The 22,199-nt window shown below is 40.2% G+C and overlaps 1 protein-coding gene across 1 annotated transcript; it reads left to right on the top strand.

Annotated features, from left to right (window-relative positions):
- The first annotated feature begins 7,305 nt into the window (after positions 1–7,305).
- LOC104425692 lies at positions 7,306–8,584 on the top strand. Its single transcript, XM_010038462.3, has one exon. The coding sequence runs from the start codon at positions 7,561–7,563 to the stop codon at positions 8,479–8,481; it is 921 nt and encodes a 306-aa protein (XP_010036764.2). The 5' UTR covers positions 7,306–7,560; the 3' UTR covers positions 8,482–8,584.
- Positions 8,585–22,199: the final 13,615 nt, after the last annotated feature.

The following is a 22,199-nucleotide window of genomic DNA, read 5'->3' as shown; positions in this document are numbered from 1 at the left end:
TATAAGAGGACCGTGTAAACATAAGCAACAAATTTTTCATTTTTATTTTCACTTAGCTCTCTTCCATGTTCCTGGTCTGCTGGAATTAAATATTTGAGTTTATATGCTGCCTTAATTAGACCCCTAAAATCGGTTCCGATGACATTTATGTCGTGATTAAGTAGATTACTTGTTCTAAGCCTTAAGTCAAGCTTAAATAGATGGAGTTTTAAGGGGTGTCTTCACTTTTATGAAGTGGAAAGAGTATAGGTCTAATCTCTCTAATCAACGAAGTCTTCTGATATTACTACCAATTATCTCTAAGCTTCAGTTGCATTAAGTTCTCCCCCGAATTTTAGGCTTAACCATCCATGCGAGATGGGTAAACTTTCCCAGCATGTTGGGACGGAAGGAAACGACATTGTAGTTCAAAGTGAATTCAATAAACCCCAAAAGACGTATATAGAGATATCGAAAAATGTTGAATCTCATAGGGATAATTACACAAATGGTCTCTAAATTTTGGTCTAATGTATAATGTCGTCATTAAACTTTTAGTCTCTTCTATATGATCTCCGAATTTTAACTAAATATGTAATGCAGTTTTCGAACTTTTTGTACATGTCCAATCTAATCCCTAGATTATCTTAAAATTGTTCAATGTTGTTCTTTAACTTGAATTAATAGAAAGACATTATTGAACATTTTCATATAATCCAAGGACTAAATTGAATATATACTAAAATTTTAAAACCCCCATTAAACAAATCAAAAATTCAGAAACGACATTATATATTTAGTCAAAGTTCCAGATCATATGTCTCATCCTCCTAAAATGAAAACTTGCAAAAATCTCGAACTTTGATAAATGCCGCTGATCACAACAACGAAGTTGATGGCTTGGGACGAGCTTGATTTTGATCATGAAGACGGGCTTGGGGTCGGCAAGAGTGCAAGCTCTTGCTCTTAATTATACATAAGGTCAAGAGCTTTTGTGGGTGTAGACAACGAATAATGACATGGGCTCAAAGCAAGCCTTTTGTCCAAATCTCTGTTCAAGAAGCAAGCTGTCCAAGTTTTCTGCTTATTTAGCCACACGTTGGCCCAATGGGCTCTGACTGTCTCTCCATTCACAGATTCTAGTTCGCATTGAAGGGCCAGAGGTTTGAATTGATAACAAAACCATACTTGCTAGATGAAGTTCAACCACTCAAAATTGATGTGGCGTGAAGTAATCAATTTAAGCTTTTGAGCAAAAGCAAATCTGACTAAAAACATCTATGGGCCATAGAGTGCAATTAGCTTTTCAAAGCCTAAGGTAGACTGGATCGGCCATGCCCCTTTCACGAAGATTAACATCGCGGTTCAATTCAGGGAGAAAGGCAACGGGTGAAGGTCATCGCTGTGGCGTAGGAAATGTGGCCACGCAAGAATACTAATTCTCAACTAAATGGGTTAGAGTCATGTATAAAATGTCTTGTACTAAACGATGGAAAACACGTTTGTAAAGCTGCAGGAATTTACACCAACCCGAGAGAGCCAACTACGCACGGTTATCCAAAAGCTCCTCTTATCTTTGTGTGCATATGTACTTAAGCATCGGGCGGTCTGTAAGGAGCAAATGCCTGTAGACTCCTTTATCACGGGAGCCATGGAGTCCCCGAATCGAATGCGTGGGAACCTGCAAAATTAGTACATTATCAGTAATGAAAATATCTGAGTGGAGATATGTCGATGGAAAAGAATAACTAGATTAAGGGGACAAGACCGGACCCGACGACAACTAAGGCTCAAATGTGATGGGGCTGGGGATCGTGTGAGGTGCTCGGGTAGGGTACGCATAGGGTTGTTGGGCGAAATCTCACGTTAGAGATTTGGCGGAGCATTTTCTTCATAAGTATAGTTGACAACAAGAATTGGCCCCAAAAAAGAAACATCAACGAGGAGAAGGACATAAATTATGCAGTGCGGAACGGTTAATACATATTAACTAACTCATGAAAGCGTGATATAAGAGAAAAAGGCTTCATAAATTATATTCCTAGAAAAATTATCATGATGATTTCTCATTTTATCCATTCTATGGACAAGAATTCATGTGTTATCCTTTTTCAATACCCCTAATTATTTCCCCATGTCAAGAAAATCTAACCAAGCAACGGCTATTTTGGTAAAATGGACAACAATCGACGTCCTCTTCTGCTCGCGCTCTTTTCAATGTATTCAAACCACCCTCAGTTCCTCCTCACTCCTCCAAGCCACCTTTCGGCCGGTGTCCTTCATTCACAAGTGCAATCAAGATAACCGATCGAATCTGTAAATACACGACAGATCCAATCTGGGTCGATCTTGTTCCTAATACTCAACTGGATTGCTGATTTTTACTTTTTCAAGGTAAAAAGCTGTAATTCGACCGTGATGGAAACGACGCTGCATTCCGATCAAGCGCACAGCGGAAGTCTCCTCCGGAATATCAGTAAAGAAAGGAGAAAAAGGGGGAAACGAAGATTGTTTATGGAGATGCCGCTATCGTTTTTTTCTTAAACAAGATCAACGAACGGACCCACTTGGAATACAAAAGAAGAGATCTTGTAAGTTGGAGATTTGGTAGTAGGGATTGGAGTGTAAGAAGATAATGTTAGAAAAATAAAAGTTGTTCTTTCGGGCCACATTATAAAATTGTTTCTCATTTTACCCTAAAGGAAAAAGGAAAAAGTTTCCTAACAACCTTTTTCCCATTCTTATCAACATTAGATATTCTTTTTCACTTCGTAAGAATCCTACTCATTAAGAGGGTGTTTGTTTCGGGGAAAAACTTCGCGATAAATACTTCAAGTTTTTCAAATTAGGGAATTCATTTTCATTTTTTCTTGAAAAAATTCTAAATAAGAACTCGAAGTAAACTTTATATCAAATAAGTACTCAAAGTGGTCATAGCAATTTCAATAAGGATCTGAAGTGGTCATGACAATTTCGAATAAAGACCTGAACTTGCTGACTAATTAAATATTCCAACAAATCAATGGTATTTTGGTCCAATATATCTTAAATGTTATTTAAATTATATAAAAAATAAATTACATTTTATAAATAAATAAATAAAATGAAGGAAAGAGATTAAATGAGGGCTTAGCCCACACTGCCACCCCTTACCATTGCCAAAAATGGTCGGCAATGGTGGGGGATGGCCGACCAAGGGTCGACGAGAGTTGTTGAGCCTTGGCCAGTGGCTATCGACTCTCACCAATTGCAAGTAAAGGTCATAACCCTCACCTAGATTGGGTGGGGATTGTCAACCTTCACGCAAATCTAGTTAAGGGCTACCACCAGCGAGGGTCAACCATGAGTAGCAACCCTCGGCTAAATCTAGGCGAGGGCTAGTGCTCGCTCTGCAAGCCCTCATCAGCCCTTGGCTAGCCATCCCCCACCATCACTAGCCTTTCCTAACGATGGTGGAGCGACAGTAGTGAGGGCCTACAAATCCCTTGCCGTCTTCCCTTCCCCTTCCCCTTTTCTATAATTTATTTTTTCATCTACTACCAAAAAAAGAGAAAAAAGGAAAAAAAAATCATAAAAGTAAAGGATGAAAATGCCCTTATTAGCCAGTGAATTAGGCTATTCTTTAAGACTGATAAGGCAATTTCATGTCCTTCTTTGAGAAAATGTGGGCATCTCTAACTCTTATTTAAAAAAATGAAAACACTTTAAATCCTTATTTGAAATTTTCACTTTTTTCTTTGACCATAAATGGTTTTCCATTAACTATTTTTTTTAGCAAATCAAACATGCGAAATTCCCCAATTTCATTGTGACAAAGACACCTTAATTTCTCTTCCTATTAAAACCTAAAGGGTTAATATCACGAAAAATCCCAAACTAGTATATCCGTGACAAATTTACCTCAAATGACCACAGAAAAATATAAATTAATATACTCGTAATAAATTTATCCCAAACTATTTTTTAGTCCCCAAAAATCCCAAATAAATATATTTATGACAAATATATCATCTGTTAAATTATATTAATTCCACAAAAACCCAAACAACTGGTATAATTGTGACAAACTAGTATGCCAATTAATTGTCACGCATAACCTAACTTAGTAATTTGGCAGTAAAATTTAATTTGCAAGTGTACCAGTTTGAGGTAAACTTGTTAAAAACGTACCAGTTTGGAGTTTTTGGTGATAAAAAAATTAATTTGGCATAAATTTATCATGGATATATTAGTTTGTGGATTTTTGTGGTATTAATCATAATCTAAAAGTGCTTAGCACATGAAGGTCCCTGCACCATCGATTTGTAAATCACACCAGCTTTCTCGAAATAAGAGAACGGACGATCAAGAGTCTCTCAAGATTAAAATATGATGCAACTTGAATTGAAAGTTGGGTTTCTCACTCATGGCTGCTTTTGGATAATACCGCGAATTGGTCGGAACCGTGTGGTCGAAATGATCACGTCTTGTTCGAACTCAACTGACGAAATTTCTTAGTACCAGTCAGCCGTAGCGTTAATCACATGCTTTATGTGGGTTACACTTGAAATAGTTTTAACTTTGTGTGCGGTTAATTGATTTTAGTGAGGGCAATTAGTTGGACTGTGTCAAGCATTGCATGACAAAGTTTAACCTCGGACGATGGCAAGGGATGATTTTTTACTGTTCAAGTAAAAGGATAATGCTTTGACATAATTAACTCTAAGAAATAACAGATAGGGCTTTAAGTTCAGATTAGAATAATTTGTTATACTTCATTCTAAAAATTCGCATAGTTGATCCAATTTTGTTTTAAATTCACTATTCTCGAAGTCCCGTTCCAAATGGCCTGATAGCACCTTTCCTGACCAAAGAATTTTCATTTTTCCCTTGACCATAGTGTTAAGAGGTAACTGGTTAAAAGGTGCGTTTGGAATTAGCATTTCCAAACCCCTTTAGACCTCCAAAGCCCTTTGGGCTAAAAAATTGGTGTTTGGCAAAATATTTTGTAAGGCATTTGGCTGAAAGCCTGCCTTGTGAAGGCTGAAAGCCCAAGGCAGTACCCCTGCCTTGGGCATTTCAAATTTCTCGGTAAGTGATACTACTGTTCATATTTTTTTTTCCAAAATTATCCTTACGAACTATTTGTTTTTCCGTTTTCTGCCCTTGTGAAGATCACTGTTCATCTTCTCCGTCGCCGAGGTCCCCGGCCAGCAGCTGCTCGGGTCGCGCGACCACCGGCGAGGTCGCGCGACCGCCGGCGAGGTCGCCCGACATCCGGCGAGGTCGCGCCACCGCCCGCGAGGTCGCGCGACCCGGCGCGGCCGTCGCCGAGGGTTGCGTAGCCTCGGCGACGATCGGCCGTCGCCGAGGTTGCGCGACCCAGCGCGGCCGTCGCCGAGGTCGCGCGACCCGGCGCGGCCCTCGCCGAGGTCGCGCGACCCGGCGCGCCCTCGCCGAGGTCCCCCGACCTCGGGCGCGGCCCTCGCCGAGGTCCCCGACCTCGGCGCGACCACACCCGGCCCTCGCGACGGCGTCGTGCGACCTCGCGGGCCCCGGATCCGGGGTCGCCGGAGGTCGCGACGGCGTCACGCGACCTCGCCGCCCCGAGATCCGGGTCGCCGGAGGTCGCGACGGCGTCGCGCGACCTCGCCGGCCCCGGATCGTGGTCGCCGGAGGTCGCCGAGGGTCGCCGCCCGCCGCCGGATGCCGCCCGCCCGCCGGTTTTCATTTTTTTGTTTTTTCTTTTTATTTTTCTTTTGATATTTTTTTTTTTTTTTCACAAAAGCCATTTGTCCCCCAAACACCATTTTAGCCAAAGGTACTTCACAAAGGGCTTTTAAATTACAATTTACCAAACACAATTTGCATTTTGAAAAACACATTCAACTCAAAGTCTTTGCATTTTCCCAAAGACTTTCCCCAAAAGTCTTCCCAAACGCACCCAAAGTCCTCTCAAAAGCAACGCGAGCTTCGAGGGAAAATATTTTTAAAATTTATGTGGAGTAACTTTTATTTTTTATTTCCACTTTTTGCAAACTTTGCAGTCCACAGCTTTTGACTTGCTACTAATCTTAAGCACCGAAAACTTTTCAATTGACATGCATGCTCACATACAAATTTTTTTTTTTCATTATTTGTTTAAAATTTGGGGTTTTAATGGGTAAGTTGAAGAATATTACTTAGGCCAAAGTAATATCCTTTTCTTTGACTAAGGAAAAAGTAATATCTTGGCCTTCAAAAGGGGAAAAAAAGAGTAGGACATGCTTTTTCCTCTTTTTCTATAGGCTTGTCCATTCAACCTTTGTTTCTAGTTCCAACGTTAATATCGTTGGTGAGGTTTGCCTCTGAGATTTCTTAACCTAGCAAAAGCGTTAATGTGTCATGAAATCAACACCAAAAGTGTGATAAAGTAAATAGGGCGTGAAGGAAGGAGCGCACAATTCCTGTAAACTCGATACCCATATAGCATGTGAAACCAGTCAAAGTGGTTGTTGTGGAGAGTTTTTTCAATCTATCCTTCGCCGAAATTTCGTCGAAATTCCAAAAATTCAAAGATGCCATTTAGATTTCAAGGTTCCCCCAAAAATGAGTGAAATGATAGGGTGAATTGGAGGGAGAAGACTAAGAGAGGATTGTCTTACATTAGTTATCAAGTGTCCAATCCTCTACAATCAAAGAACCACGATGGCTCTTCGTTTCGGGTCATGTCCATTCAAATTGACGATGTCTCTCTCTCTCCCTCTATCTCTCACCTTTCCCAAACTCCAAGAGGCAAAACCCCCTTCCCAATCCCGCCCCTCCGCTCGCACGCACGGTGGTCCGCGCCCTCGCCCCCACCCACGTGCCCCCATCGCGGTTCACGAGCCACCGACTCCCGACCGTCCACGTCACCCACCAGCTACCCGGCCCTCCCGAATAATCCAGGTGCCGCTGGATATGCCCCCCCGGCATCTCCACCCTCCACTTCGCTCCGGATCCTACCCGCATATTCCCCTCCCGTCGGGTCCTACGCTTCCTCTTCTTTTACTGCATTGATGGGGAAAATAACGTACGAGCTCATCAATTTTAAAATTGAACCTAACCAAAATGTCATGATGTGGTTATTCGCAATCTTTAAACCCCCCATACATTGATAACATGTGTCCATCTTAGTAATTTAAAGTCAAAATTGATTAGCTCAAATTGTTCAATACATTATTGTTTTTCGTATAAATTTTCATGATCGATGTGATTTCATGTGAAATTTCGCGAACTGAGTTTCAGGGTTTGTCGTTGAGATAGAATAATTTAAAAAAAAAAAAAAATCAGTTAAGCCTTAAGAAGCTAAAAAGCCACGGGTCTTGAAGTCCTGAACCGCACTTCCACTCGAATATTCCTCGACAAATCCTCCATCAAAGCCATTCTCCTTAATCCTCCTCACCTGCTCCTCCTATATAGTCCCTCCTCCTTCGCTCCGTCGTTTCTCCATGGACGGCTCTCGATTCCGGTGACGACGACGACGACGAGCATCAGCAATCGGCACTCTGAAATCAATCTGAAAGTGAGCGGCACCGACGGTGGAGTTTTGAGCATTCGCGACTCGGACTGTGCGTTGCTGCAATGGTGGGTTTCGTCAGAGCGAAGCGGGGCAGCGACCTGCTCGACGCCCAGGCCAGGGCTCGGCTCGTCGGCGCCGATCTCCGCCGCCTCAGCGCCGACAGCAGCGGGAGCGAGCACGACGGCGAGGACGACTCCCCCTGCCTCTCCGAGCTCGTCCACGGCTTTCTCGAGGTCGAGCCGGACGACCCCGCCGCGTGCCGGTCCCCCAGCGACTGCGACTCCGACTCGGACCGAGCCGACTCGGCCGCCGACTGGACGGACGCGATCGAGTGCGCCCTCGAGCAGGCGCTCGCCCGCAACGCGGATTCGTACCGGAGCCTCCTCCTGAGTCACGTCTCGAAAGCGATTGAGGTGTTTTCAGGCCTGAGGTCGAACAAGCCCGCGCTGAGGCGCAACGTGATGTCGTACCTGAGGGAGATCGGGTACAATGCGGCCATCTGCAAGACGAAGTGGGACTCCTCCGGCGGCCTCACCGCCGGGAGCTACGAGTTCATCGACGTGGTCCGGCCGGAGCCGTCCGCGGGCGGCAGCCCGAGCCGGTACTTCGTCGACGTCGACTTCGACGGCCAGTTCGCGATCGCGCGGCCGGCGCCGGAGTACACGCGGCTGTTGCAGCGAGTCCCGAGGGTTTTCGTCGGCAGAATCGAGGATCTGAAGAGGATCGTGAGGGCGATGTGCGACGGGGCGAGGCGGTCCCTCAAGAGCAGAGGCCTCTCTCTGCCCCCGTGGAGGAAGAACCGGTACATGCAGAACAAGTGGGTCGGGCCGTTCCGTCGGACGACGAACCCGTCGCCGGCGAGCACCTTCGCTCATGCGGCGGCCGGGGTGGCGGCGACCACCTCCGTTGGCACCGCCGTGATGTGCCGATCGGTTGGGTTCGACCAATCCATGAGCGGCCGTCTGTTTGTGCGCACGAGATAAACGAATAAACGGATATTCTTTTTTTTGTGGATTTTTTTTTTGTTTTTTTTTTTTGTTTAACGTTCTCGCTCTTGTTGAGTAAAAGAAATTGGCGTTAATTAAACTGTACGCGGCAAAACGAACCTCGGATTGGTGGCGTGGCGGCCAAACAGTGGAGCTATGAATCCCGTGCCGTGCAGCGTGGTTGTTTTTCGACTTCACCCGGACGCTTCCTCTCTGGGCGATCTGAGCCGTCCGCTGCGCCAAGTCGTCCGGTTAAAGAAATCGGACGGTCAAAGCCTCGTAGGTCGTCTCGAGGATTGATTTAAAATGTGGGGTAGGGTAGGACATGGACAGGGATGACGTGGCCAGAGCCGATGTGACGGGCGACGGGTGAAACTACCAAAATGGACATATAGACCATATTTGATAAGTTAAGTTATTTCATAGGTTAATCATATTCATTAAATGAATTATAAATAAATTTAAAATTATAAAACCAATAGTAATATAAGTATCAAATGAGTTTATAACATATTTGAATTCAACTTATTTTTATGAATTTTCTTCAATTTTTTTATTCTCACTTAATTTTGAACTCGTTTTTTTTTTTCAATTAGATTTAAATTTTTCTAAATTTGATTAAACATAGATGTATTTTAGTAATATGGATTGGAACGTGTATGTGTCATGTAAAAATTTGATAATGTATGATTAATGAGATTTATATTGTATGAAAATTTGATTAAAATAACTTACCCGTAGGCAACCCAGTTACTTAGAACTTAGTCGACCTTGAGGTTTTGGCTTCGATTCCTCAACTGGTTGATTGCAACTTAAGTAGGGGGCCATGGGTGGTAGGGTCCCGTGCTAGCTCCTATCGACGTATAGTCGCTGGTCTTTGCTAGCCAGTGTCCAGCTTGGCAGCCCAATTGGTTAGGGGTTAGTCGACCATAAGATCTTGGTTTCAATTTCCCAACTGGTTGATTACGACTTAAGTAAAGGGGTCATAGGTGGTAGGGTCTTGTGCTAGTTCTCCTCGAGGTATAGTCCCGGCTGGTGTTCGGCGGGGGCCGTGAGCACCCGTAAGATGTGCCAGAGTGGATCTCGGTATAAAAAAAAATGATTAAAATAGATTTGGAATAGATCACATCTATCGTTTGACAAGTATAAGAGGTGGATTTGCACGTACTGGTCTTTAATAAAGATATAAGGTGGAATGCAGCGAAAGGCATGTGTAGATAGAACTCACGCGTGATGATGGACCCTCAAATAATATTAATTTTTGGCCCCAACTTACACTTAACAGATGTGCACGTGGAATGTTTTTGTGGGCCTCATCTTCATCTGAAGTTTGATCCTTATCCGAGTCCCATTTATTTCTAGTAACAATTATACCAGAGATGCGCAAAATTTTATTCATTTATATAGTGAAATTTGCATTTACACATGTATATGTTCATGACCCATCGGTTAGAAATGTAGATAAAGAAAATAGGGTCCCGAGATATATTTATTTAGATTCACATACCAATCATTACAGATTTTGATATATTACTTTATCTTGTGTTATTTCTAGTTAATACTTTAATATTGTATATTTTGAAAGCACTTGGGACCAAGGAGACCAGGAGTGGCTGTTGTCCTCCTTCCCAATCACTAGGCCCTCAGTCAAATTTTCATAAACTTTGTTCAAACTTCATATGAGATTTCTCTGTCTTGCCAGTTTGCAAGATTTCCTTTTAACCTATCCAAATCTGAACTAAAATTCTTCATATTTCACACTACTCGTTACTAACGCCGTTTGGCAACATAGGGGCAGCAACTTTCGATGACAACTCTACATTGAACTCTAGAGTCACCTTTATCGCAATTGCCAATGGGCAATTGGCAATTGCGTAATTATAAATCCAACATAATCATCACCGGTCGGCAACATAGGGACAGTAACTTTCGATGACAACTCTACATTGAACTCTAGAGTTGCCTTTATTGCAATGGGCACTTGATTGCGTAATTATAAATCCAACATAATCATCACCAGAGAACGCATTGCAACGGTGATACTGCAATTTCTAAATCTAAAATCCTCTCTCTCTCTCTCTCTCTCTCTCTCTCTGACTCCTCTTGTGGTTCTCATCGAATTCGATGTTTCAATTTTTAACCTGTTTCAATGATATAATTATCAGTAGGTTATAATTATAAATAACGCCCATACATACAATGTAAACTTAATTAAACATGAACATGGGCAATGTCTATGCGCTTTGAAACGATGGGGATACAGACGAGGACTGATGAGAATGAAAGAAAGCATTTTGGATAAGGGTTTTCTTTTTTTTTCTTTTTTTGCCCAAGACTTTGGATAAGGTTATGTTCTATACGTTTGCTGTCGATTTGCAGGATCGGGCAGACAAGGAAGGAGGAGCAGATAAGGCTAAACTACTTTTGCTTTGACTCTGGGCCAAAGCGGGGTCACTTTCATTGGGCGGGTCACTTTCATTGGGCAAAGACACCCAATGACAAGTGTCCCAATCGAGTGGGTAAGGGGCAAAGGCCGGGTCCCATCAAATTAAGGAGAGGTCGGAGGGGCGCCCCTTCGAGTTTTCAGTTCCCAAAGGTCTTTTCCAACGTTCTTTCGCGGTGGGGTATGATAGGCGTGGGCACCGGGGAAGGGTCTGGAATGAGATTCGCTCCAATGTGCACCTCGTGCCACTCGTGTGAGAACACACCCTACACACGCGTGTCCCTCTGATATCTAGACCCATGATTTTGACCTCCCTGTGTTACGTGGAAAATCGGATTGAAGTGCTGGGTACGGGGAGAATATGTTGGGGCTGGTGAACGGGACTAGGGTTAGGAGTTTTGAAGATTGGTTGGCACACAAGTGGATCGACGACCAAAACCTAGAAAGGGCAAATCTTGCGAAAACAAGCCCATACATATGAAACGAAAGAAACCCTTCAGTCGAGTGAAAGGAAAATGAGGAAAACAAATTTAGGACTCCCATGCCACAAGATATGTTAATTGATTCAAAAAGCTTACGTTGTTAGAGATCGACAAGAGTTGCATGAGAGAAAAAAAAAGAACTTTGATTTTGATTGGGATAAGTATATTAAAAGCTTTAAAGCTTGTCACAAAAGTGTAATTCATAAAACTCGTAAAAAGTGCAATTGATTCATTTTGTTAATTTTGTCTAATTTGACTAATAGAAAATGTTGATATGGCTTTTTATTAATATTGTCTCTCTCTTAGTGGTGATGGTATGGCTAAAATATGAAACATACGGCTAAAACGATATCATTTTTGTCAAAATTTGATTTTTTATACAAATTTTATTTAATATAAATTAAAAAAAGCTAAATTAAAAAGAAGAATAAGAAGAGAGAGGGGGCTAGAAACCAAGTGGTGAGCACTTGCAGCCCTCGCCGCTGCCACTGCCACCACCCCACCATTACCAAAAAAGGCTGACGAGGGTGGGGGATGGCCAGCAAGGCCACTACGCCTTGGCCAATGGCCAGCCCCTTGTCAACTGTAAGTGAGGGCCTGCAAGCCCTGCCCAAGCCACTTAGTTCTCACCTTTTTATATTTAGCTCACATTTTAATTTAATTTAAGTAAATTTTGTAATAAAAATTAGACTTAGACCAAAGTGACATCATTTTTAGTCACAGCATTGCCACGTATAATAGAGAACATAATTTTTTGAAAAAAGCCAAGTTAGCATTTTCTATTAACTAAGCTAGATGAAATTAACGAAAGTACTCGATTGTATCAATTTGATAAATTTTAGGATTTTATTATATTTTTTTATACTTTTTAGAATTCAACTATACTTTCATGACAAGTTTTAAGACTCTTAATATACTTAGTCTTGATTTTTTCCATTGTTACGGTTTCCATCTTCTATTTTCAAAATCAAAATCTCACTTCATCCAATTCTAAGATGTTACACTTCACAGTATATCTTTTTATAATTCCTTTTTATTTCAAGATGTGAAATGCGTGCTTTAAAATCTTGGGTATAATTATACATTTCAATACAAAATAAAGGACATAACCACCGCCTTGGTGGCGCAATGTTTGGGCTCTCTCCCTCTTACGAAGGGGAGGAGTTCGAATCTCCTCACGGTCGCTTGTGGTCTTAAGTGGGACGCCGGGGGTGGTGGGTCCTCCCGCTTACGTGTCCCCCCAGGTTTACTTGCTGGCTGCCGGCTGTACGGGGTTCCTGAGTCACCAAAAAAAATAAAAAAGTTTACGGCTATAAAAAATCCCATTGAAAATGAAAGCCTAATTACGAGATTGTTTGTCGATATCACATTTTAAGTGTTTTATCTCAAAATGTTTCTGAAGGATTATAACCATAAGCTAGTAATAGTTTAATCAACCATGAATTTTGTAGTTGGTGAAATTAGAATAATTTTCAATAGGGAAAAATATAAAAAAGGAAAAAAAAAACTTTAAATCTATTGCATTAGTACAATTTTTATTATGAACCAATTTGATTATAAACTTTTTAATATTGACACCAATTAAATCCATAATATTAGGCCAAAATTGCTAAAGTGAATGCCTGCCATCCTATATGGCACCATTGGTATTGACCAACAATTTTTTTTTTCTTTTTTCCCTTCTCTCTTCATTCTTTTTTTTTTTTTTTTTTTCATTGTGGTCAGATTGCCAGCCATTGGACAAGGGCTTTGTGGCCTTTGCTTGCGGTCGCCAAACTAAGCTCACGAAAGCGAGGCGTCCCTTGACCGAATTGAAGTAGAGAAAAATATCCTCTTGAAACGTTTTAGGCCAAGAGCCCTACACTCATGCACGACACATAAAACCTAGAAACCAGAAGAATCGAAGTCACAGCTGAAATCGTGTAGAATAATGTGGGACCATGTTGCACTGTGTATTCCTAACCGAGTCATGGAAGCCTTCACTCGCAACTCTCGCCTCACGAGCACGGAACCGTCTCCTCCACTGCGCAAGCTGGGCAGTAGTTGCAGGCCTCTTGGGGCTCCAGTTTTCCACTCCACAAGATGAAGACAAGTGCTCAAGTGCTCCTCCAGCAACGATTATTCGTCTTCGTTTGAGAATCGAGAGGATAATGAAAAGCAAGGTCCGCCTCAGGAAGTTGTTCTCAAGGCCGTTTCATGTCTGTCTTTTGTCTGTTAGGGTTGGGGATGGTGAGATTGCAAATATAGGCCTAGGTGACCACGATTTGGGTGAGGTTAGCCTCACCGGCCACCTTCTCCTAGGGTTCATCATGGTCCGGATTGGGCCGATCTAACACCTAACTCAGGAACCAACTCACACAGTATTCGTCCCCAATTTTTGGGACTGAGGATTGACCCAATTAAGCCTAGGATCGAGGACCAAACCAAACCCTATGGATTCGGTCCGATTCTGGGGTTAACCCGGAATCAACCGACAATTTTTTTGTTTTAATTTTTTGTATCTTTTGAAAAGACACTTATTATTTCAAATTACATATCCATCAACAAGGGTGAGCGGCGAGATGAGGGTGAGCTGCGAGGCTAGCAGTGAACAGCGAGCATTGCTCACAAGCGAAAAGTTGTTTCTTTTAAGTAAAAATTGAAGATGATAAAGAAGAAAAAAGAGGATAAAAAAGAAAGGAGAACAAGAGTACTAGAGGAGGAGGATACCGTTTAATGCCGTTTAATGCTATTTAAGTTAGGATTTGCTCTTTCTAATAGATATATTCTAATATATTAGATGTATAATATATAATACATACATACATACATACATACACACACACACACATATATATAGTCAAGATTGATTCAAGTTAGACCAACCCGAAACTCTCAAGACTAAGGATTAACCTGGATTAACCTGCACAATATTGGTCTAGGAATCTCATGACCAGAGACTAACCCAATCCCTTTAGGAATTAGACCATGATTGATATGGTTGGGCCAGTCTAGAGTTGGTTTAGGGTTCACCTTAGAACAATGCTCACCCTTAGTTAGCGTCAGTTATGCCATATAGGACTATATTAATATCAACCGACAATTTTTTCAGTTTAAGTTGATCGAATAGACTCAATTGATATCAATGTAAAAAGATTTATAAATAATTTGGTTAAGTAGAAAGGTTTAAAGATGAATGGGTATTAATCCAATCAATTTATGACTTTTCCGATACTTTTCCAAATTTAAATATGGAGAATATCGAAAATTTGAAATTGGGTAACCTTTTTCCCTAGGAAATGTGACACCCCCAGTACGTCACGGCTAACGTGACTATCCAATTCTTTCTTTTCTTTTCTCTCTCTCTCTCTCTCTCTCTCTCTCTCTCTTCTTTTTTTAGCATGCCAAAATGTGTAACAACAAATCGATACACTATAATTTCAATCAACACACGTAGAAATATAGAACTAGACACTTTTATTTATTTATATATTGTAGACGACCTAGGTCAGTACATCATGGTCAAAATGTTCCTTCTCTTAATTGTGTCCAAAATATTGCCCCTACCGTTCTATTGTCTATTTACACGGTTGCCAACGTAACAAGTTCTGGTCTCACGAAAAATGCCACCCTCATCCTTCAGGCCCTCCTCCTATTCGACCCCGTTGTCACCATCGTCATTACTGTCTGGAAGTGGGAGTGGCCGAGTGCGGGACACCTGAGTCTGGCATAATGCGCGACACGGAGACTTTAAGTGCTATAACTTTAAAATGGTACACTTAAGTGCCGTCATCGGAGTAAATGGGACACTTAAGTGCCACTCCGGCGAAAAAATCCGGCCAAATGGCTGACGTGGCGACTTTCCGGCGAGCTCGGTCCCAAACGGCGTCGTTTTGCACGCCGACGTGGCGGAGAAAATGCAAAACGACGCCGTTTCGCGTCTACGTGTAAATAATAGTATATAAATTAATTAAATTAGATTTAAAATATTCAAAAATTTAAAAAAAATAAGAAAAATTTAAAATTTTTTTAAAAATTAAGAAAATTTTAAAAATTAAGAAAAATTTTAAAAATTAAGAAAAAAATTTAAAAATTAAGAAAATTTAAAAAATTTAAAAAATTAAGAAAAATTTTAAAAATGTTAAAATTTTTAAAATTTTAAAAAATAAGAAAAATTAAAAAATTAAAAAATTAAGAAAATTTTAAAAATTTTAAAAAATTTTAAAAATTTTAAAAATTTTAAAAATTTAAAAATTTTAAAAAATTAAGAAAATTTTAAAAAATTTAAAAAAATTAAGAAAATTTAATTTTTTTTTTTTAAATTAAGAAAATTTTAATTTTTTTTTTTAATTTAAGAAAATTTTAAAATTTTTAAAAATTAAGAAAATTTTAAAATTTTTTAAAAATTAAGAAAATTTTTAAAAAAATTAAAATTAAAAAAAATTATAAAAAAGTGGGGAGTGGGAGGCCGAATGGGGCGGCTCCCTTGCCGCCACCGCCGGCTCCCTCACCGCCGCCACCTCCGCCGCCGCCGCCTCCCCCCTTTTTTAATTTTTAAATTTTTTTAAATTTTCTTATTATTATTTTTTAAATTTTTAAATTTTTTAAAATTAAAATTTTTAAAATTTTATTATTTTCTTAAATTTTTTAATTTTTTTTAGAAAAATTTTTAAATTTTTTTTTTTAAATTTTTAAATTTTTAAAATTTTCTTTTTTAAAATTTTTTTAAAATTTTTTAAAATTAAAATTTTAAAATTTTCTTATTTTTTAAAATTTTTTAATTTTTTAAAATTAAAATTTTTAAAATTTTCTTTTTTAAAAAAATTTTTAAAATTTTTTAAAATTAAAAATTTTAAAATTTTCTTATTTTTAAAATTTTTTAATTTTTTAAAATTAAAATTTTTAAAATTTTCTTATTTTTAAAATTTTTTAATTTTTTAAAATTAAAATTTTCTTTTTTTTAAAAAAGTTTTAAAATTTTTTAAAATTAAAACTTTTAATTTTTTTAAATTTTTTTAATTTTTATGCTTTGATTTGGAGCTCCGGCGAGCCACGTAGGCAAAAAATAATAATAAAATATTGCACGTAGGATTTCCGGCAGGGTGGCTGGAGGTGGCACTTAAGTGTCCCACTCGAAAAAAAAAAAGTGGCACTTAAGTGTCCGTTTTGAAGTTATGGCGACTTAAGTGTCGTCTTGAGTTATGTGCTGTTTTGTGGTGTCTTACGCCGGAGTGGCCCATCGTATGCCCATTGATTTGATCGTAGAGGGCGACAAACTCAATCAACACGGGGCCCAATGGGAGGCTAGCATTGATAGTCAGGATCGCAATGATTCAAATGAATGTGACATGTGGGAAGTCGAGGTCGACTTGCTCCATCTGGTTCCACGTGAGATCTGTCGAGACACCATATAGCATCATGGAGGATGCGGGTAGCAAAGGCATACTTACGAGTTTGAAAAAATGATAATCCATCAAGGGTGAGGATGACACTCAATAAGCAAAAGCCTACTAGACTATGCTACATGAATCTACCATTACCCATCCGACGGAATCCCAAATATAAAATAGATGAGATCAAAAAAATTCAATTTGCACTTGCTCTAAAAGAAATTCACAGAAACGGTATACCGGGAAGTAAATGGACATTAGGAAACTTCAATAATCATATCTAGTCTAGTTCCAACTGCCACCATCTTCCAAAGGGAACCATATTGCACCCCTCCAGGCATCTCACACCCCAATTGGCATTGTGAGGACTTCGGGGGCCCTTATTACATCCCTTAGGCACTCGGAATGCGCCATGTTACACCCCTCCAGGCATCTCGCATCTCAACTGGTATCACGAGGACCTTCAGGAGCCTTTATTGCATCCCCAAGCATCTGGAGGGCACGTGTTACAGCTCTCCAGGCATCTCGACACCCGGGGCATCGTCATCATTAGGATCGACGGCATTCACCATACTCATACCATGGTGTAGCAACTCAATAAAAATATTTGACAAATCAAAATAAAATATTTCCAATTTTGAAAGTCTTGGGTATTCCGTGTAACAAAAAGTAACAAAAATTCAAAATTTCGCAACACCAACAGTCAATAAAATTCATGGCTCTTTTTCTAGAATTATTGACCAAAATAAGAGGAAGTATAACAAAGTCCCCAAATCCCCTTCAAAACACATGCCGAAACCATAGCACACAACAAGCATGCAAGTGAGCATGCAAGCACAATGAAGGTCAATTCATCAGGAACGACACCAAGCAACAATAGTGTTTTGGAATTCCAATTCTAGAGAGCGAAGAATGAAGAGGAAAACAAGGGAAGCTTGGTGAAATGCTACTCGAGTCTTGTATAGAAGTGAAAGGCACCACCCATGCATTCAAGAAATTCGGCTATGTACGTTCCAGAATTTATCAAGGAACACGATCGACACAAAATAGCGATAACTTGAGGAAATTCTAATGGATACATCTTGTCGAGCAATGACGAAAATCACATAATAAAGCATGGTAGAGTTCTACTTGCCTTGAATTCTTGGTGATGAAGGCTGGTGGCGGAGCGGCAAGACGGCACGCGTGGAATGGTGTCGAGTGGCCAAACGAGGGACGGTGATGGTCCTGGTTGGGGGACGAAAATGGAGGAAATTGGCAAAGAAGACAAGAGGAAGTGGTGTTGGGGTGGGGGTAACGAAAGTGGGAAATTGTCGTGAGATGGAGGAAAGGAAGGGCTAGTTTATATTTTGTCCTTCGTCGCCCGTTGTAGTTTCTTGGTCTATATTCTCCATTTAGGGCAGCTTAAGGAAAGGACACCTGGCGTCGGACGTGGCTGATGGTGGTAATTTTAATTTACCATGTGGACAGCTCAACTTGCTTAGTGAATGAGGGAATAGCGTGGCTGTTTTTTTAGGTCAATTTGCTCAATTAACAGCCACGCCTTTCCTCCCTTAAGCGACAGATTCCCATGAGCTACCAAATTGACCCAACGTGGCTTGGCGACTTTGGGGTTTAACGTGGCTACTAGTGGTGAATTTCAATTCACTAAGTCAACAGCTCAAAAATTGAGCAACTGGTTTTGGGTTGGTCTTTTTGGCCTTTTACCTCTTTATGGGCATGATTCCCTTTTGGGGTCAAATAAATCCACTTTGGCAAATTTCATGAAGAAGCGGATGGGGTCTAGAGGATATTCAGTGTGAGCCATAGTGGTGTCACGGCGGTGATAGTTAGGCAATGTGGTGGATTGGTCAGACGGTGTCATGATACGGTGATGACGGCTCGGTATCTTAAGAGTGCTTGGTTTTATTGAGCGAGGATCTAAATGTCACAAATCTCCCCCTCTTAAGGAATTTTTTCCTCGAAATTGAGTGTCTCTTAGGTCTCATTGAAAAGATGGGGATACTTTTGCCTCATTTCCTCCTTGCTTTCCCACGTGGCCTCTTCTACATTGCGGTGTCACCACAAGACCTTAACTAATGGGATTACCTTCGTCCAAAAGACTTGCTCTTTCCAATCTAGTATCCACATCGATTCTTCCACGTATTTCACTTTTTCATCGACTTTGATAACTTCGTGATCCAATATATGAGTAGGTTCGGGATGATATTTCCTCAACATCGACACGTGGAAGACATCGTGTAGATTTGATAGCTTAGGAGGCAATGCTAGTCGATAAGCCAAATCCCCTATCCTTTCAAGGATTTTGAAGAGTCCAATAAATCTCGGGCTCAACTTGCCTTTCTTTCCAAATCTTGTTAGACCCTTCGTTGGTGACACCTTTAAGAATACGTGATCTCCCACGTTAAATTGTAGAGGTCTTCTACGCTTATCTGCATAACTTTTTTGTTGACTCTAGGCCATCTTGAGTCGATTCCTAGTGATTTCCACCATATCTGAAGTAGCTTTTACCAACTTTGGTCTTGTTAGTTTTCTCTCGCCCACCTCATTCCAACAGACAAGAGTCCTGCAAATCCTTCCATATAGTGCCTCAAAGGGTGGCCATACCAATACTTTGTTGGAAACTATTGTTATTGCGAACTCTACTAGATGTAACTTCTCGTTCCAATTTCCCTTAAAATCGATCACGCAAGCTCTCAACATATTTTCCAGCACTTGGATTACCCTTTCTGTTTGTCCATCCGTTTGTGGATAGAAGGCAGTATTAAATTGAAGCTTGATCCCTAATGCAGTTTGGAGATCTCGCTAGAAATTTGAGGTAAATCTCAAGTCTCGATCTGAGGTGATGGTCACAGTGACACCATGTAAGCGTACTATATGTCTCACATACATCTCTGCATATTTTTCCATCGGATAATCTACAAGTACTACTAAGAAAAAGGACGGATTTAGTTAGGTGATCCACTATTACCCAAATAGAATTGTGGCCACTTGACGTTCTCGGTAATCCTTGCACAAAATCCATCGTTATGTGCTCCCCCATTTCCATTCCACTATATCCAATGGTCTTAGCATTCCTGTGGGCTTGCGATGTTATGCCTTCACTTGTTGGCAAATCAAGCATTGAGAAACGTGGTTAGTAATGTCTGCCTTCATACCATTCCACCAGTACTATTAACATAGGTTTTGATACATCTTTGTATCTTCTGGATGGATACTACAATTACTTCTATGTGTTTATGATAAAATTTCCTTTCTTATTTCCTCATTATTAGGGACACAGAGTCGTCCCTGGTATCTCATTGTTCCATCCTTAGAAAATTGGAACTCCAATCTTTTCCCCGACGATACTTCTTCTCGAAACTTCATGATTTTCAGGTCAGACTGTTGTAGTGTTCTAATTTTTAGAATGATTTATGGTTCAATTCTTAGTGTATTCAGTACACTAGTGAGATGGTCAATGTCTAACTTAAACTTCGAATTTGCTATTATTTCTAACAAATTCCATTCTCTTGCCCTTATATTGGCATATCCATTGCCAACTTACGATTGAGAGCATCTACTACTTTGTTCACCTTTCCTAGATGATATAGTATCTCACGGTCGTAATCCTTCAATAGTTCTATCCACCTTCTTTGTCTCATATTTAATTCATTTTGAAAGAATAGGTACTTTAGACTTTTGTGATCTATATAAATTTCAAATTTCTCTTCATACAAATAATGTCTCCATATCTTTAATGCGAAAATTATTGCTATCTATTCTAGGTCATGAGTTCGGTAGTTCAATTCATAAGGTTTTAATTGTGTTGATGCATAGGCTATGACCTTCCCATGCTACATCAAGATACACCCTAACATTTTGTGGGAGGCATCGCTATATACTGTGAATCCACTAAATCCAAAAAGAATAGCTAGTACCAGGGTGTGGTCAATCTTTTCTTGAGTTCCTAGAAGCTCCTTTCACATTCACACTCCATTCAAACTTCACATTTTCCCAAGTCAATTGGGTCAATGAGCCTGCAAGTCATAAGAATCCTTCTATAAGCCTTCTATAATATCTTGTGAGTACCAAGAAACTTCGTATATCGTTGGTGTCGTTGGTCTTAGCCAATTTACTACAATCTTGACCTTCGCAATCCTTCTACCGAGATTCCTTCTCCCGAAACTACATGGCCTAGAAATACTATCCGGTCCAACCAAAATTCACACTTACCAAATTTGGCATATAATTTATGATCTCTAAGGGTTTGCAGTATTATTCTCAGGCGTTGCTCGTGTTCTTTTGGATATCATCAATAAAGACGATTACAAATTGATCCAAGTAGAGTTTGAATACCCTATTCATTAGGTCCATGAATGCATTTGGGGCGTTTATCAGCCCAAATGGCATAACTAGGAACTCTTAGTGTCCATAACGAGTCCTAAAAGTAGTTTTAGGGATGTCTTCCTTTTTAATTCTTAACTGATGATACCTTGACCTTAAATCTATCTTAGAAAAGACTGAACTTCCCTGCAACTGGTCAAATAGATCACCAATTCTAGGCACTGGGTACTTATTCTAGATTGGCACTTGATTCAGTTGCCTATAGTCAATGCAAAGTTACATTGACCCATCTTTCTTTTTTACAAACAAGACTAGTGCACCCCATGGGGACGCACTTAGCCTAATGAAACCCCTATCAAGTAATTCTTGCAACTGTACTTTCAACTTCTTAGTTCCGCTAAAGCCATTCTATACGAGGCTTTTGATATTGGTTTAGTTCTAGGGACCAATTCGATGATGAACTCGATTTCTTGTCCCAACGGCAGTCCCGGTAGTTCTTCGGGAAATATGTCTGGAAATTCTTGAACCATTCGAATTTCATCGAGTTTGGCTTCTTCTTTAGTATGGTCCTTTACTATTGTTAGGTACACTTGACACCCTTCATCAAGAATTGCATGTGCCTCTACTACCGAAATAAGGGTCATTGAGGGGTTTGTCCGATCTTCATAGAATTCAAAATTAGGCTTGTTAGGTGGATTGAACTAAATCTTCTTTCTATAATAGTCCACCCTAACCTGTTGTTTACGAAGCCAATCCATTCCTACGATGGCATCAAAGTCATAAATAGCCATCACTACTAGGTCTATTTCTTGATCTTGTCCACCTATAGATATTTTGCATTTCTTTCATACTAACATAGACAATACCGCATCTTTCAGCAGCGTAGAAATACGAAGAGGCGTATCAAGGGGTTTGGTTTTTATATCACCCAATTGTCTATATCTTTCAGACACAAAAGAATGCATGGCACCCATGTCAAATAATGCATAAGCCTTCTTGTCATTTAAAGAAATCGTACTTGAGATAATGTCTTTAGAAGCTTCCGCTTCCTCTTGGGTGACTGCGTACACCCGTCCTTGTGCTGGTGGCCTCTAT

The sequence above is a fragment of the Eucalyptus grandis genome, chromosome 11 (assembly GCF_016545825.1).
Source record: "Eucalyptus grandis isolate ANBG69807.140 chromosome 11, ASM1654582v1, whole genome shotgun sequence".
NCBI classification, from domain to species: Eukaryota; Viridiplantae; Streptophyta; class Magnoliopsida; order Myrtales; family Myrtaceae; genus Eucalyptus; species Eucalyptus grandis.
The sequence above is the reverse complement of the archived record's forward strand: the minus strand, read 5'-3'. Positions and strand labels throughout refer to the sequence as shown.

Coding starts and splice junctions, on each gene's coding strand:
- LOC104425692 (XM_010038462.3), top strand. CDS start 7,561: ATGGTGGGTTTCGTCAGAGCGAAGCGGGGCAGCGACCTGCTCGACGCC.